We start from the raw sequence: 17,405 nt of genomic DNA on the forward strand, positions 1-17,405 counted from the left end.
TGCATGAGAATAAAGCCGTGAGAGAAAGGGTAAAGGGAAGAAGTGGTTGTATAACTAGGTGTTGAAGGCTGATGCTGCATAATGATCTCGATGATCTTATGGGTCTTTTCCAACCTAAATGATTCTATAAGTGGCTGTCATCTTAATTAACTCCCAGATTTCAGTGTTTTCTCTCCACAATTGAAAACATAGCCTCAGTTGGTGAGAGCCAGTCTTCAAATGGTTAGAGTCTAGGTGTGAAGACAGGCTTTCTTTTTTGCCTGGATTGTGGAAATAAAGGAGGAGCCATCCAGCCTGAGAATAGTTACGTTGGGCTTTTAAATGAAATGCCAGGTTGAACGTGGTTTCTAGGCTGCAGACAACAAATGTGCAGATTTGCTACTCCAAGTTGATGCAAATCCTCGTTACCTCATGTTGCTCTTCTCTGTCTTCCCCTCTAACTGTTTTCAATAATAAGTTGATGAAATGTCTTCAGTATGGTTTCTGACAGTTTGTTTGTACTCTGCAGGTCCTGTGAAGCAGTAAATGTAATTTGAAGAAAATTTGAAGGAACAAATGGCTTTAGCTGGCTGCCCAGACTCCTTTTTACATCTTCCTTATCGGATAGTAAGTTATGAAACTGTATGTTCCTGTCAGCTTGTAGCATCATATTGCTGTGTGCCAGTGATTGATTGTGCATTCAAACTTTTCATCAAACTGCTAATAGCTGTCTGGCAATTCTCTGGGTTTTGCTAGTGCTTGGGAACAGAGCCTCTGTTACCATCCCGTATTCAAGACCTGCTGCTGAAAAAATTGGGTCACTAATATATACTGATCAAGATCTGATACCTGTCCTCAAAATAGCCAGTTCCTATTTGGGAGAAGGCACTTGTTTCCAAAATAAATGGCAAGCTACAATACCGGTGAAATGTCTTGCACCAAAAAGTATCAATGTTTGCCGAATGCTGTATTTGTAGGAACAAAGGCAGAGATTTTTACACTTGGTTAGATCCTATGTTTGTCGAGTCATATGCTGTATCTAAGCAGCCAATATGGCATATTACAAAGAATATATTAAAAAAAAAAAACCAACTCAGCTCAATTCAAAGGTGCTAGGCAAAAATGCACTTAGAAGTTCTCATATTTTTTTCCCAGGCAGTTGTGGTTGGCATAATGCTTGCTTTGTATTTTTTATGGAACTGCAAATTTGTTGTTTGGGGCATGACCTGGTTTTTTTGCCCTTTTTTCTCTTTGTTTTCAGAGTGTGCTTACTACCCTAAGGATTCAGTTACGATTTTGGGCCCTGCAGATACAGAAATGATTAAACAGAATATCATATGACATTGAAACCTTTTTCTCCCAAGAGAAACATTGCTAGTAGTGATTACTACAGTCATGCTAGTCATTTGAAAGAAAATCAAAAACCAAACAAAACCAGCAGCAACAAAAATCCCCAACAAACCCCTATAGGATTTATATACATCTGTTTTGTAATATGCCAACTTACACTTTTTTTCCCCCAACAGGAAACTTCAAATTAGTTAAAAGACTAATATTAGTATATGCTGAGTTGTCAGTTGAATGTACCTGAATGCTTTTCCTGGTAACAGGAAAAACATAACAGTTCCTTTATAACTGCTTTTGCAGTTATAAAAATAGAATGGACTTTGAGAAATCGGATGTCCTGAAAATCTGTTACTATACTTGGATCTATGATTTTAATATGTGAATAGATGTGCCCGGACTTCATAATTTTGATGCACTGTGAAATTATGCTTCCAAGTCATTTAGAGCATCATCTGAGTCATGATGCAAAGCTGAGGAGAGGAGAGCTATGTAAAAGAAACTTGACATTGTAGGCAGACATTTTTGAGCTGCAAATTCTTTACTGGATGTCAGATTTTCTCATGAAAATAGTCTTTAGTGGTTCGTTAGCAGTAAGAATGTGAATTTTCCTTGGTACTTCCCCTTACTCTTACAAACCCTGTAGGTAATCTGCTTTAGTCTGGGGCAGTCAACAGACTAGAAGTGTCAAAGGAACATGGGTGACTTAAGACAGTGGGGAAGTGACTCCGTGTTAATTATTTTTGGTCATAGCTTACTGTGTGTTAACTATCCGAAGTGCTTGTAACCAGTTTAAAGACTAGCTTTGGAAGCCCATTCACAACTCTTGTGCCTTCTGTCAGAAGTGAAGTTCGCATTAAAAAAACCCTGAACATCTGTTTTTCCACCCCTACTAAATCTGACTTACAAGCTTTCATCAACTTGTCTTTCAGATTTGGCTACAGTGCCAGTATTGTGTTGGTAAAGAACTGAAAGAAGGTTAAACTAAATATGCTCTAGATTAGAGTGTGAAGAAGTACTCTATTTTTTTTTCAGTACATTTTCTGACTTAATATGAATGGAAGGCTATGGAGAACCTTCCTCCAGAGTCACTAAGGTTGGGACCTTAATGCTGTAACTTCAATGTTAGAATAAATTGATGCGTTGGAGTTTGGGATTATGTTCAGAGCAGTCAGCAAGACAAATGAGAACCTGGATAATTGAATATGCACTACAGAATGTCCTTTAGGATGCCTTTTTGCCAATCCCCCTCTACCCTTCCTTTTTTCTGTTTTTGGGGAGACAGGCAAGGTGTATATTTCTGACTTCTTTACTGGGCTCTTTGTTTGCAAAGTTTGCTGCTTTCAGAAGCTTTTGTGTCTTGTTTGAGAGTCTTTTTTTTTTTTTTTAAACTTTCTCAGGAGTTAGCACATAAACCAGTCACACTGAGTGCATTCTCTGAGAAACAATCTCTAGCTTTGTGGAAAAAATCAATACTACCTTTTAGTGGCTTTCAGGAGCCCTTTCCAAATTCTCGAACTCTTCAATAAAAATCTAGCAGTGAGAATTGGCAGTGTTTATCTTCTGTTCCTGGAAATTCAGAACATAGTCCCAGAATTTCTCAGAAAAAAATGGGATGATTTACTGTGTTTCCGTTCTTTTGCAATCTGTAGTCACAACAGTATTTATGCGCAGTGACTTGAACTCTTGGGGAAGATTTAGTTCTTTAACCCTTTGATGTGTGAATTGTACAAGTCTCAATGACATAAATGAAAAAAGGATGTGTTTTTTTTTTTTTCCTCAGTTTCTGAAGATAAAATTCTGGGCATGCGGGAGTTTTCTGCCTTCTGTTTATTTTTTCATAACCAAGACACAGGCATGACTTTATAAATAATTAATAGAGTTTGTTTTCAGAGAGCTGAATTCTTATTAGAGAAAGGACTTGTTCACATCATACTCATCGTCTAACTTGGCATAAAATGCACTACAAGCGCTTGGTCACAAAATAAGGAGAAAATGGAAATTGCTTTCTCTTATGTGTACAGAGCTGTGGATTTCAGGATTGCTAATAGTCCTCCTGACCAGATAAGAGAGCAGAATATTGCACATCATACTCGAGAAGCTTTGTGCACTTCAAGAGTAGGGAAGTAAATACCTATGAGAATTAATCAGAGGCCATCTACTGTAATAAAAGCCTCCTTTAATGATGTCAGATTTGTGGATGTGAAGATGATGTACTGCTGTTACTAGAACAGTCGCATTTCTTTGCCTTCAGCTGGAGGACAGCTAGGCACAGGTTCTCCAGGTTTTAGTATGGCACCTTTGATCCTTGTTTTCTATAAAATGATGCAGCAGGTTAGAAGACCTGTTTGGAGGTTATCTGATCCAAGTCCATGGCACATTGAGGTTATACTTGTTTTCCTAGGGTGCTTCATCTTGGTGACTGTGGTTTTTGGGAGACTTGCTTTTTACGTTTTCAGGGGTTGTTTGCTTTGATTGGGTGGCTAGAGAGGGTTTCTGTTTTAGCAGGAAAAAACCCAAAGATGCTTATATCTCTAATTCAGAGTTACCTTGGTGGATGCTGTAATCCTTGTCCTATGAAATCCAGATGCCTTCTATGTGACTTAGTCTTATCTCTGCCACTTTGGAATTGAGCAGTCTGATATAGGTATACATGCTGCTGTCTGTGTTTGCATGAATAAGATGTCTTTTGTCCTAAAAAACACAACATGAAAAAAAATTGATTGCAGAATTTGTGTCCAAGTAGACTGAAAACCTGTGTGGGAAGGGCTGTCAAGACCTATGTTTTGGCCCTTATTGTCTGCCTGACACTGTTTGAAAATCTTCATTCACTTAGCTATTGACAGTTGTTTATCGAGACTATGGAGATCTTTCTTATGATTTGTGGTGGGTTGACCTTAGCTGGATGCCAGGTGCCCACCAAAGCTGCTCTATCACTCCCCTCCTCAGCTGGACAGGGGAGAGAAAATGTAACGAAAGGCTCATGGGTTGAGGTAAGGGCAGGGAGAGATCACTCACCAGTTAGGGTCATGGACGAAACAGACTTGACTCAGGGAAATGGATTTTAATTGGTAATAAATTAAATTAGAGTAGGGTAATGAGAAATAAAACCAAATCTTAAAACACCTTCCCCCCACCCCTCCCTTCTTCCCAAGCTCAACTTCACTCCCGATTTCTCTACCTCCTCCCCCTGCAGCGGCACAGGGGGACGGGGAATGGGGGTTGTGGTCAGTTCATCACACCTTGTCTCTGCCGCTCCTTCCTCCTCAGGGGGAGGACTCCTCACACTCTTCCCCTGCTCCAGCGTGGGGTCCCTCCCACGGCAGACAGTCCTCCATGAAGTTCTCCAATGTGAGTCCTTCCCACGGGCTGCAGTTCTTCACAAACTGCACCAGCGTGGGTCCCTTCCACAGGGTGCAATCCTTCAGGAACAGACTACTCCAGCGTGAGTCCCTCAGGGGGTCAAGCCCTGCCAGCAAACCTGCTCCAGCATGGGCTCCTCTCCCCATGGGACCACAGCTCCTGCCAGGAGCCTGCTCCAGCACGGGCTTCCCATGGGGTCACAGCCTCCTTCAGGCATCCATCTGCTCTGGCATGGGTTCCTCCAGGGGCTGCAGGTGGAAATCTGCTCCACCGTGGACGTCCATGGGCTTCAGGGGCACAGCCTGCCTCACCATGGTCTTTACCAGGGGCTGCAGGGGAATCTCTGCTCCGGTGTCTGGAGCACCTCCTCCCCCTCCTTCTTCACTGGCCTTGGTGTCTGTAGTTGTTCCTCTCACGTAGTCTCACTCCTCACTTCGGCTGCTGTTGTTCCACAGCAGGTTTTTTTCCCCTTCTTAAATATGTTATCCCAGAGGTGCTACCACCATCGCTGATGGGCTCGGCCTTGGCCAGTGGCAGGTCCGTCTTGGAGCCGGCTGGCATTGGCTCTGTCGGACACAGGGGAAGCTTTTAGCAACTTCTCACAGAAGCCACCCCTGTAGCCCCCCTGCTACCAAAACCTTGCCACGCAAACCCAATACACAATTTTTAAGATTCAAAGTAAACAGTGGCTTAATTTATTCTCATTAGGCTTAAATGTACAAAGATGCTGCTTTTATAGAATTTGGCCCAGAGTTTGGGTTTTTCATGCAAACAGGGCAATGTGGAAGGACCAGAGTGCACAAGCAGGCTTTCAAAGTCCTTGGGCATAGCTGAGTGAAAAAACACCAGAGGCATTATTGCATTGCGTCATTCTTCTACATATTGTATGAAGAAATGAAGCTGAAATGTTGCTACTGCCAATGCAGAAAGTCATCAGATTTGTGAAATATGGTGTCAGTCAACAGATATTTTGTTGATGATGCTCTTGTTTTAACAGTTTACATCTATGTGGTGTAGAGGGTTGATGGACTGCAGCAGACATAAAGTACAAAGCAGTGAGAACATTAGTGAATGTTTTTACAAGATATGTTGCCTCCAATATGAAGTTATGAAATCTGTCTCCCTCAGTGCAGACTGCAAATGTTTTTTACAGATAGAGTTGATCCTGCTTAGTAGTTTTTGTTAAAGAGCAACTGGAGCTGGATTTCTAGCCTCTGTCTGTTTTTCTTGGAAAAACAGAAATATCTGTTTAAAAAATTGTCCCAAAAGCAGTTGTTTTCACTAACATTGAAGTAAAAGTGTGGTGCTTACCTCTTCAAGAGGCCATTGGAAGTGCACTTGCCCCCACTATCGCCTGTCATCAGAATATTGTATATGAAGCAAAATAATGCCAAAGTAATTTGTATCTCACACTAAGCTTTTATATAATTGATTACAGTTTCCCTTCTTACAAGAAATACCCATCAATTAACTTTTTTTGCTGTACCAGTTTACTTTTCTACAATTTCAATTCAAAGTATGTACTTAACTGTTTGCACTTCTACTTTTGTATTCTAATTTACACAGAAGTTGGTTGGCATGAAGTCTTTTTGGAAGGTGAATGTGAGCAAGAAATTTCAAGTGGCTAGGTCCACATTTTTTCAATTATATAAGATTTTTCAACCCTCCAAAAAAAAAAAAAAAAGACTGAAAGCACTCTAATGGTCAATCATACCATTTACTACTTACGTTACTACTAACAGTGGTCAGGAAACAATGTAGATGTAGCAAATCAAGTGAGAAAATTACAAGTAAAGAAGCTTAATTTTGCATCTTCCTGTTAATGGTTTCATGCTTATGCTTGAACAGTAGACTGAACCTATCTTTTAATCTTATGTCATTATATACAAATAGTCTCTTAAATTTGTCCCTTGATTTAGCTCTACTTTTCATACATGTTTAAAGCTACAGTTTACTACTTTTTTTACTTAAGGCTGAGGGTGAATCTTATGAATGTATCTAAATATCTGAAAAGAGGATGCGAAGATGACAGACCCACGCTTTTTTCAGTGGTGCCCAGTGGCAGGACAAGAGGCAACGGGCATAAACTGAAACACAGGAGGTTCCCTCTGAGCATTGGGTCCCTCTGAACACTCTTTCACCGTGAGGGTGACCGAGCGCTAGCACAGGTTGCCCGGAGAGGTGGTGGAATCTCTGTCCTTGGAGATACTCCAAGGGTGTCTGGGCATGGACCCAGGCATGGTGGATGTAGGTGGCCCTGCTTGAGCGGGGTGGTGGACCAGATGACCTCCAGAGGTGCCTTCCAACTTCAGTCATTCACTGATCCTGTGAAAATCAAAAGCAGTGGATCTCTTTAGGTTCTGACTTGTGTGCAACTTCTAAGATGCTGCTTCTAGGCTGTAAAAACACCCACGTTGATAAAAACAGGCTGTTTTCTGGTGTTTTCTCACAAAACTTCATGAGACCATTCTGAAGTTATGGTAACAATCAGTTTAGCAGACTATAGCACCAAACTAAATCCTGTATATTTTTTTCTTATGAATGGGATCTTTTCCAAATGAGTAAATATTTAACAAGCTGTTTACCAACTGGTTATTTTGGAGAACTACCAGTATAAGTGTTTTCATGTTAGTAACAGCTCTCACTTAACAGAAGAGAGAAGTTGATATACCAGTCTTAAGACAGCTTCATGCTTCAAATGTCTGTGTAAATATAAAAGAAACCTGAAAGATAAGAGAATGGAAGTTGTGTTTTTTTTTTTTTTAAATTGGCTTTGTTATAGTCAATTTGAATTACGTTAGTGATAGTTTAGGGGTGTGTGTTTTTGATGAATCTTCCTCCTACAGATGTTCTGTGCTCTCCATATGAGTAAATAATAACCACTGGGGAAGATTATTTTGGTTTTTGAGAGGAAGATAAGATTGCTGTGCATTTGGAGCTGTCACTTTTCAAGAAAGTGCTGTGGCTCAGATAGTTCTTAGTGTTGCTGTCCATGCCAGTTGGCTCAGACAGGCCTTTTCTATCCTTGGAAAAGACTGGAGATATAATGTTGTCTTATACTTAAGTATTTCCAAGAAATATATTTAGATACAGACCTTGCTAAAAGTTATGCCCAGTAGGTTTTCTTGCCTTAAACAGTCTAAAGGGAGACTGTTTGATCAAAGGAAGGACAGTATTTCATAAGCACTTATGATTTCTTCTTTTTTTTTTTTTAAGTTGAAAAAGGGGAGGGGAAAAAAACCCAACCAGCCACCCCACAACCAAAACCCTGCATGAAGTTGTTTAAGTGTGATCATCTCTAAGAGGAGAATTTTTCTGTTTCTAAAAGGAAACTGTGGGTACAGTTTCCAAACTTTATTGTTAATGGGATGTCTCATGGCAGGGATCATTTTGTTTCTGCACTTGCAGACCATCTGGTCATGATGCTGCAGCTGAGTCCTGAACTGAAGCTGCTGATTCAAACAAGAACGGATAGCCTAAACTCACCATGGCTTTGGTGGCGGATGTGCCAGTTACTTTGTAAAGCTAGGGATGAATATGTCAAGTCCACCTAGCACTAGCTATGACTGAAAAGGATCTTCACCTGCTTCTTCTGCGTCCTCCAAGAATTTTATTTTTGGTTTCTAATATAATGTAGTCTGAAATACTCTTCTAAAAGTTCTCCCTAGGTTCCCACAAAACTCTGCCACTTTTCAAGTGTATCTTTCATTCCTAGCGATGCAGGTATAATCCCTTGGTAGAGATGTGGGATGGAGAGTGCGGCATAGAACTTTGTTCTTGAAGGATTCTTCCAGACTTTGTTCTTGAAGGATTGGCTTTGCTTTTTCAGGATGGAATTTTACCAAATTGATCAGCTTTCAGGAATCCTTCATGTAGAAAGGGCCAGATTATTGGTATTAATGGCCTTTTATGCTAGATGGTATTGATATTTTAATCTGAGGCATTTAGATACAGTGTTTTTCTTTCTGGTTTTGAAAGAACAACAAGCAATCAAAGGTAGAACACAAATGCCCAGCAAAGCTCTCAGGCTTTACTGCTATTTTAAGATAGCTTTGGCTTGCGTACTGGTAAGATCAGTGTGCATATTTGAAATTCTAGCCTCTACAATGAAAAGGCAAGCCCTCGGAAACAGCCAGTGGTTTTGGAGCATGCTTGTCCTTTGCAAGCTGAATGTTAAACAATGACTTAAGACTCCACTACACACTGGCTGTGGCTCTTGATGTCTTATACACTGGCTCCATTTTTTGACATAATTTTGGCAAGTGGGGGAACCTGGCAGTCCTTCATGCTAGAGGCCTTAGCTCTAATAAAGCGCTTTAGTTATTAGCACAAGTAAATAGTTGTCCATTTGTGCTTCATTAATGCATATTAGTCATACAGTAAATACTGTCATGCTGGCAAGTTCCCCAGAATACTGAATACTTCTGCACAGTTCAGGAGGGGGTTTCTGACAAAGTGGTGTTGGCACCTTTCTTGAAGAAGTTCTTGAAGCTATTAGTGTAGGAGAGTGACAGACGCATTATTTCAGCTCACGTGGGTTTTTGTAAAACTGATACTTCAGTGGAGGCAAAGAAGTATTTTTGATGAATTTTATGCCATTGCAGTAGGTCCTTCTCAAGTTTGCAGTTAACTTTTCTACAGTCTTCAGCTATATCTGAGGCAGATTGCGTTGGGCTGTGGGGAGTACAAATGAGGTGCCTACTTTTCTAATGAAAATAGATATTCTAAAATCCCATAACATTGTCCAATATTGTAAAATTTTAACGATGTATTTGAAGAACCTAGCATGTGCAACAGTAGAAGAAATCAAAAGGCAGCACAATGATCCATATCTGTGTGTTTTGGCATCTTGAAAGATAAGACCTTTAATATAAATTGTATAAAATTGTGAGCTGAAATGTCAGGTATGACTTGTTCTTTGGAACAGCCAGCATAGATTTACCAATTGCCTTTTTGTGTCCTTCATGTACCTGGCAATGACTTCTAGGAGGACATGCTCCATAATCTTGCCAGAAACTGGGCAAGGCTGACCAGCTTCTGGTTCTTCATATCCTCATCCTTCCCCATTTTGAAGATGAATGTGATTTTTGCCTCTGCAGTCATCAGGATCCTCCTCTGATCAGTGACTTATTTTTTGAAGATAAGAGGGAGTAGCCTCACAGTGGTATTGGTCAGCTCCCTTAGCACCTTGTAGCGCATCCCATCTGGTCCCAGGGACTTGGTCCAGTTAGCTTGTGTGATCCATAACCTTCCTTTGCTGTGAGTAATGGTTCAGTCCCCCAGATGCTGACACTGCGCTCAAAGAACTGGGAGATGTGAAGATGAACTTTACTCGGAAAAAGTGAGGCAAAGAAATCCTTGATCTTTTCTGTCCTTAGCTACTGGGTCCTGTGCACAACTGAGCACTAACTAGACTAATATTAGCCATACTTTTGCCCTTGCTTACCTGTGGAAGCATTCCTTGTTTTTTCTTGGCATCCTTTGCTTGCACCAGCTCTTCTGCCTGGGCAGTATCTCCATATTCTTTCTGCATAACCTCTTCCTGCTTTGACCTTCTTTGCATTTCAGCATTTGAGTTGAGGCAGGAGTTGCCTGTCCATTCACCCTGGCTTTCTGCCATTCCCCTGAGACTTTTTCTGCATGCCAAAATGGACGATTCTTGAGCTTTGAGGAGGCTGTCCTGGGAGATCAGCTTGTTGTCCTGGGCCCCTTGATCCTTCAGAGCAGTCTCCCATGGGAACCTGGCAGGCAGATCCTCGAGTAAGCCAAAAATCTGCTTTCCTGCAGTCCAGGACTGTACTACTGCTAGTATTCTTGCTCCCTTTTCTTACTCTTGTTACCTTCATCTCACCATGGCATCAAGCTGCCATCAACCTCTACCTCCCCAACTTCTTTGTCCATGAGCTGGCTTTGCTAGGTTGTCAGTCAGAGTGCTTCCCTGGTTGGCTCCCTGATCACTTGTGATGTGAAGTTATCTTCAACCCACTCCAGAAATCTTTGTAGTGTCCAGTGCTGGCTGCAGCTGAAACTGCACTGTTTGCTTGTGAGTGGGTCAGAAATGTGATTTAGCCGATTTGTCTCCAGTTTCTCCCCATCTCATGCACCTGGCTGCAAAAACGGACTTGTTTGGCCTAGGCAAGGCAGGTATGCTGAGCTTTCATCATCTCCAAGATGATGGGTGCCTCTTTTGGAAACAAGCATTGAGGTGGAAAACGAAGAAGTTGCCAGTGTGACAAAAGCAAAGGAGAACCTAGGGGTGGCAGCCAATACCCCAGGTGTCTTCTGGACCGCCTCTATCCTTTGTGGCTTTCCAGCCAAGCTGTTGGTACTCAGTCTCCTGTCATGGCACCCTCCTGCCTTCCCTCGTGTTTACTCTCTCTCCCAAGGTTTACATCCAAATGGGCTGTCTCCCATGCTGCCTTCTCTGAGGACCTACTGCCAGCCATATCTCCCCAGAACCATCCTTGGGGCGGTGTGAGGAGGTCCCCCCCTTGCTAAGTGGCTTGTGAGCTTCCACCCTCAGGTCTGACTGGTGCTGCTATCCTTTGGTCACCAGTGCCCCTGGTTCCCAGTCATTTGGTGGGGATGAGCATGAGGCACTAGGAGTCCTGGCCAGATATTCCCCTTCCCTCTCCACTGGGGGCCCACTGCAGAAGAGGTGCCCACCCCTCACGCCTGGAGTGTGCGGGGGCAGTGCAGGTCAGGAAGGAAGGGCTGACACAAGCCTTGAGACACATCAACTGTTTTACTGATTGGAAAGAGGCTGTGCCTAGCCTGGCAAGGCCAACATCTCCCTTTCCTGCATGTGGGCTTTCTGTCTCCTCCACCCCTCTGGCAAGGGCTTGAGCTGCCCAGGATTTCCTTAAGTGGTTGTGTGCAGGCTGATAGAGAGTGGTGCCTGGGGGATCTTGGGAGAAGACATTTCGGCCCTCTCAGAAGATCACTGCCTCTTTCTGGAGGACATCTTGGCAATGACGATGTCAGGAGGCAGATACTGTATCTGTAGCTAGTCCACCTCCATGGGCTCTCTTTCCTAATCAGCCTCTATGGGCTCTGAGTCTCCTGCCACCAGGTTGAGCGAAGCCCTTTAGTCCTGCACAATCCTTCTGTGTGCTCTTATCCTGTTCCCTCTCTGCATATCCTTCTTCTTCCAGAGCCCCTCTCTTGGGCTCATCCTTCGTTGCCTAGCAGGGAAGCAGGAACCCCTTGGCCAGCCAGGAGTGCGTGCCATGGTCACACCACCGTGACCAGTTGTCATGACCTGTTAGAAAGATTTCTGCAGAAGGTAACTGTAGGATCATGTTACATACATGTTCTTCAGTGTCTCGTGTATTATTTGTACTTGTTAGACCACTTCAGTTAGTCTCTTGAATGTAGCAGATACCCATTTATTAAAGCAACTTACAGCATGTTTACTCGCCCACACATGCACACTCAATTTATGTGATTTTTTTTTTTTTTCCTTTTCAAATTCATGAGAGACTCAGAATTTTTCAAACTAAATATTAACGTCAACATTCGAGGTAATCATCTCAAGCCTTTTGTAGCTGGAGGCACTTGTAAAGCCTGTTCTCTAAGGTGAATGCGAATTAAGACTTCGGAGTGCCCATTTCTCGACTTCTGACCCTACAGAAGTATAAGGCGGCGAGCTGTAAATTTGATGGGAAGAATGCCTTCCTACATGTATGCTGATGAAATTTCTGCATGAAATGTTTGTATTTTTTTTTTCTGACATGAGCAAATGGTTAACCAAGTGTGCTAAAGATGTTCTGAAAAAGGCATCTCTTGCAATCTTGTTTTTTCTGGAGTCCTTTATGTCCTCAAAATTATGATAAACTGCTGGCTGTTGAATATGAATTGGCTGGATGGTTTAGTCGCAAACCATAACTGCTATGCTGGATGAGAGCAGGTTGGAAAAATAGTTTTCTGACAGCATATCTTTTAGAGCATGACTTGCCCTGAAGATTAAAATAAACCCAAACCCACAAGACCAGTAACTTCTCATCGACTGTCCCACTAGCATCTTCTGGAACAGGGCTACTGACAGAATAACATTAGGATGCAAGATTACACCCATGCTGTCAGTATTGTGTTGATGTGCTAATGAACTCCCAGGTAATTTGCCACAGTTAATTTTCTTGTTTTAGCTAGATGTAATAGTCTTGGGTTCAACTCTATCCAGAAGGTGCCTTGTGCCTCTCACCCACAGCTTGCCTCTGAAGCCTAGTTCAAAGGTTTTTTTTCTCTTCCTCATCCTACGATTCCTTTTCTTTTTAATCTCTGCTTTGACTTCAATCTCAGCAGGAATCTTTCCCATTACCTTTATTCCATAGAGCTGCTTTTTTTTTTTTTTTTTTTGTTAAATAGCTCAAAATTAGAGGAAGTGGTATAATAAATACTGATTGTACTGTATGAGTTACCACCCTGAGCCCTGGAGTTAATCACCATTTCAGCTGAAGCGTGGTAGGTGCTCAGGTGCAATCTGCTAGCCCCTTGAACTGCAACGTAAGCAAGTCACATTCCCCCCCATCTTCAGTAGTGGTTTCAGGAAAGAGAAAGAAAAGTGTTTTAAAGCCACTTTAATACTGATTGAACAGCAGCTCATCTGATTGCATCCTATCTTCCTTGGAGTGAATAGTAGAAATCCATTTGCAGAAACGCTCTCATGGTTAGTAGCTGTAGTGTTTTGGCATTGCTAAAGCCAGCATGATCAAATGTTGCACACATGGCAGTATTACAACTGTGGGATTTCTTGAACTTTTATTCTGGCTGACCAGCTTTGCAGTCTCTGTTGAAATCCCTCCCCGTTTGGAGACCCTGTACCTGGGCAGGTCTTGTTTGGGGTGGTTTGCTTGTTTTGTTTCATATGCTACCTTGGCAATTTTTGGCACACCAGACCTTTTTGCAGTAGCATACTGGTAGTTATGAAACTCTTCGATCTGTTGAGGCCTTCACGTAGCCCAGTATTCAGAGGATTTGTGCAGAATTAAAGGAGCTGCTGCTGCTAACCATGTTGCAGGGTTGCAGTGTATGTTCTGATGTGCCGTGGGCAACTTTGGTAGGTGTGTCCAGTAGGCCTTAGCAAAAAGTGGGGAGAAGCTGTACAAAATAAGCGGTCATTTGACACATGCTGTGAACAACTAGTTATAAAACAAAACAAACCCCAAACTGTCCAAGCATGAAGAGGTGATTGACATGCTCGCTTTTAGCAAGCAGGTTTTTTTTCTGAGTGTCAGTTTGTGCAAAAACTAAAGATTTACACTTCGTGTTGGGTTTTCCTGGGACAGCTTGCAACTTTACATGTAATCTGTTACTATTTAAATGCAAATTGCTGAGCTTTTGCGAATTTTCTTCCTTTAGAGAATGTTAAGTCAATAAAGATTTTCTGATAAAGCCATCTTCTTGATGCAGGATAACTGGTAGAGCTACGTGCAATTAGCTCACTTTCTTCAAGGAGGGGAAAACATGGCAGCCATTACATTGAGATAGATATATATATATAGCCATATATATTTATTAATACTGGAACAAGTGTAGCAATTAAGTACATTTCATATTGTACTTAGATTTTTGAAAATCAGAGATAGGTAAAGTATCCAGAGCACTGAGAGAGGTTCTCAGGCTAAAAAGTACTTTTGAGCTGCTTGGATTTTACTGTAGTCAAACTAGTTACTTCTTTCTCATATTCTGATAAGGACTCTGAAGATGTAGAAAATACTGCAAGTTTCTTTCATTTTGAGAAATGGGGTAAGACACTGGCACACTGAAGTATCCAGGACGACCCCTGTTGTTAGTCTTAGCTTAATTTTTGCTTTGTTTTCTTTCCAACTGTTGTGAATTGACAATTTGTACGTAGGCAGCACTGCAGCATAGTTTGTATTAGAAATATTGTCCAACCATTGCTAACACTTGGGCGCAGTGACTTTGTGAAGTCTAATAGAGCATCACTGATGAGGATTTCTTTTTTTTTTTTTTTTTTGATTTTGAACATCAGTGTGAAAGGTGCAGTGATCTGACCTTAAAACTGTGACGGTCAAATGAGATTCAAACATGATTAAAGAAAGAAATGAAGAAATACAAGCATCTTGTTTTATTGGTAATAGTTTGTGTTTTTTTTTTTTTTCTGAGGGCTTGCAAAGTAACTTATTGCTGCTATGTAAGCAGTACAAAAGAACTTTTTTTTTTAAGTACCCATATATTGTAGACTATTTCTTACACTCCATTTTCTTTGCATAAATTACATTACTGATTTGCTCTGAGAGAGTGGAACCGTGCTGTTTGGTTACAGGAGAGCACAATGGTCTCTTCCAATCCAAGATCTGATGCTGGGCATGATTGTTGTGCTTTAGAAATGTGTCTGTGATTTCTGTGTGTTTTTTGGTTTTTTTTTGTTTTTTTTGGTTTGGTTTTTTTTTTTTTTTAATAGGCTATGGAGCTGTCAGCTGAGGTGTATAAATCTTTACCCCATATCTGAGCTTCTCAAATACCTTCTTTTTGGTAAGGCTTGCTGTTCTGGAGATGTGTAAAGAGTTAGTTCTGTATCTAACTGAAAGCAATTCACCTGAACTACAAATGTTCTCCTCTGAGGTGGGCAATTACTTCTGGGGCACTATGTAACAGGTAAATGGTTCTTTGAGCAGAAAGGTGTGTGGTCAATATAATTAGGATCATAGGTTTGATTAGATGGGACAGCCATTTCTAGACCTAGTTAATTACTTATCTAGTGCCAAGGATCACTCTTCAGGGAAGGAGGGGAGGGGTATTAAGCACACCCTAAATTGCAGCAATTGAGCAATTGGCTAGAACATAGAGAGATAAGGTCCATATTGCTGATAGTTGAAGCAAGTAAGGATAGCAGCGTAGTCTTGTATGAAGTTGTTCTACAGGACACTTGAAATTCATCAGATTTTCAGTTTGAAGACCTGAAGAACAATTTCATTAGCACTCTTAGAGTTACTTTGCTCGCTGGCATCCGGTGAATTTAATGATCTGTGTGAGCAGAGTGGCTCTTGCCCCAGGGGAGGTTTATCATTTTATCAGCTCTGTCGAGGGCTGTGGAGAATCGCCTTCACCTGTTGCCCATTCAAACCCTCAGTTTGAACCTGACCCATCAAGAAGATGAAAGGGGCTAGCACTATTGCCTTTAAGAAAGCAAGCCTACATTCAGATGGGATAAATTCCTTTTGCTTTGTGTTTCATGCTACTTTCATTCCTTTGTTAGAGTTTCATCAGTCTTGAGTTTTCAGGGCTGCCTAGCTATAAGGGTACATACACTTAAATGTAATTTAGGTTATCTGGCTGTGGTTGCCGCTTCCCAAAGTGTAGAGATTTGAGTATCTGTTCTTAAAGAGAACGTACTTGTATGGAAATAGTGGTTCCTTCAACCTAGGTAGCATCTTCCCTTCTCTCCTCCCTCTCCCGGCCTGAGAGACACAAATGTGGTGCTGCAGTGGCGGATCCCAGAGCCCACCAGGTCACCCTTTCAAAGCATTGAACCTTCCAAGGTTAATGCAGGGCATCATTAGCCTGCGCTGGGACAGACTGTCCAAGGCAGTTCGCAGAACGTCTCCCGTCCACTCGGTGCAAGGGTGCTGTCAAAACCTGACTCCCAAAGCCCGTGTTCTTGGCAGCCCCTGTCCAGCAGCGCTGCTATAACTGGAGCCCTAGTAGATTTGATGCCAAGTAGAACAGACGAGCTACCTTGTATTTCACAGGTCTGAGCATGGGGAGGGCAGTGGGTTGAAAAGGATCAAATATCCTGTAACTTCTTTCTGTGTGTTACAACTTCCCCTGAAAGAACATATGAAGATTTTTTTTTTTTTTTTAGTGCAAGCTAAAAGAAAATAATTTTGAAGACACTTTCTCAGAATGGACAGGTGAGTTAGCAGGAAATATTCTCATTATATTTCTTCTCATCTTTCTGATGAGGAAGGAATATAGTCTGACCATGCACTTCAGAAACTTGGACAAAACACAGACAGTGACCCTGGTAAGGATTCTTGAATAGGCTAAAGGTTTTACGAGCAACAACACATCATTATGGGTTGCATTACTCCCTTAGATTGTGTGAGCATCATCCAGTATAGTAGTTAACATGTGTGGATTGCTAAGTTCATTAGAGCCTTGCTGTGCTTTTAACTCAATTTAAGTAGTGTAGTCTACTAAGTGTCAGTTCTTTGATAAGGGAATGATGCAAAATCTCACTGAAAGGCCTCTTTTAAAAAAAAAAAAAAGGAATATGACATATTACTTTAGTTTACTTTATACTTTCTCAGGTTAACAAAATGCAATTTTTCTGTCTAATTCCTATTGGTAAATACAACTCCCTCTCACAGAAAACAGATTTTTCAGGGACTTTATTGGTGGAGTCAGTATTGACCAAAACCAAAGAGCTTGGAACATACAGTAAATTAGGGTTTTGATAGCTTTGTCATTGGCAGTCCCTTGCCAGTGAGAGTGACTTGCTTTGGAGGTAAGGCTAACTTATGGTTTTATCACGATCTATGGGCACCAGCAGAAGAAACAGAATTTCCATATAAGCATGTAATTTTCTGCTGTGAAGAATTTCCTAATATAAACTTCATTTATTCAGTGGTGTTTTGTTAGAAATGAAAAGGAACCTAGTTCATGTTTTAAAAAAAAAAAAGAAGCAAAAAGACACTTTATCAGAAAGCAACTGCTTCATTTTTGTAAGTGCCTTCCAGCTGAAGACAGCTCTA

At 41.5% G+C, this 17,405-nt stretch overlaps 1 protein-coding gene across 1 annotated transcript in view; it reads left to right on the top strand.

Annotated features, from left to right (window-relative positions):
• Window positions 1-504: 504 nt before the first annotated feature.
• Window positions 505-17,405, top strand: part of GRB10 (growth factor receptor bound protein 10) — a gene marked incomplete at its 3' end in the record, with an annotated part of 107,674 nt that continues 90,773 nt past the window's right edge. The window contains exon 1 of the mRNA XM_082309878.1: window positions 505-606. Within this exon, the coding sequence (XP_082166004.1) occupies window positions 556-606 (51 nt within the window). The 5' untranslated portion in view covers window positions 505-555. The remainder of the gene's footprint in view (window positions 607-17,405) is intronic.

This window comes from Platalea leucorodia (assembly GCF_965183815.1).
Source record: "Platalea leucorodia genome assembly, chromosome: 1".
NCBI lineage: Eukaryota > Metazoa > Chordata > Aves > Pelecaniformes > Threskiornithidae > Platalea > Platalea leucorodia.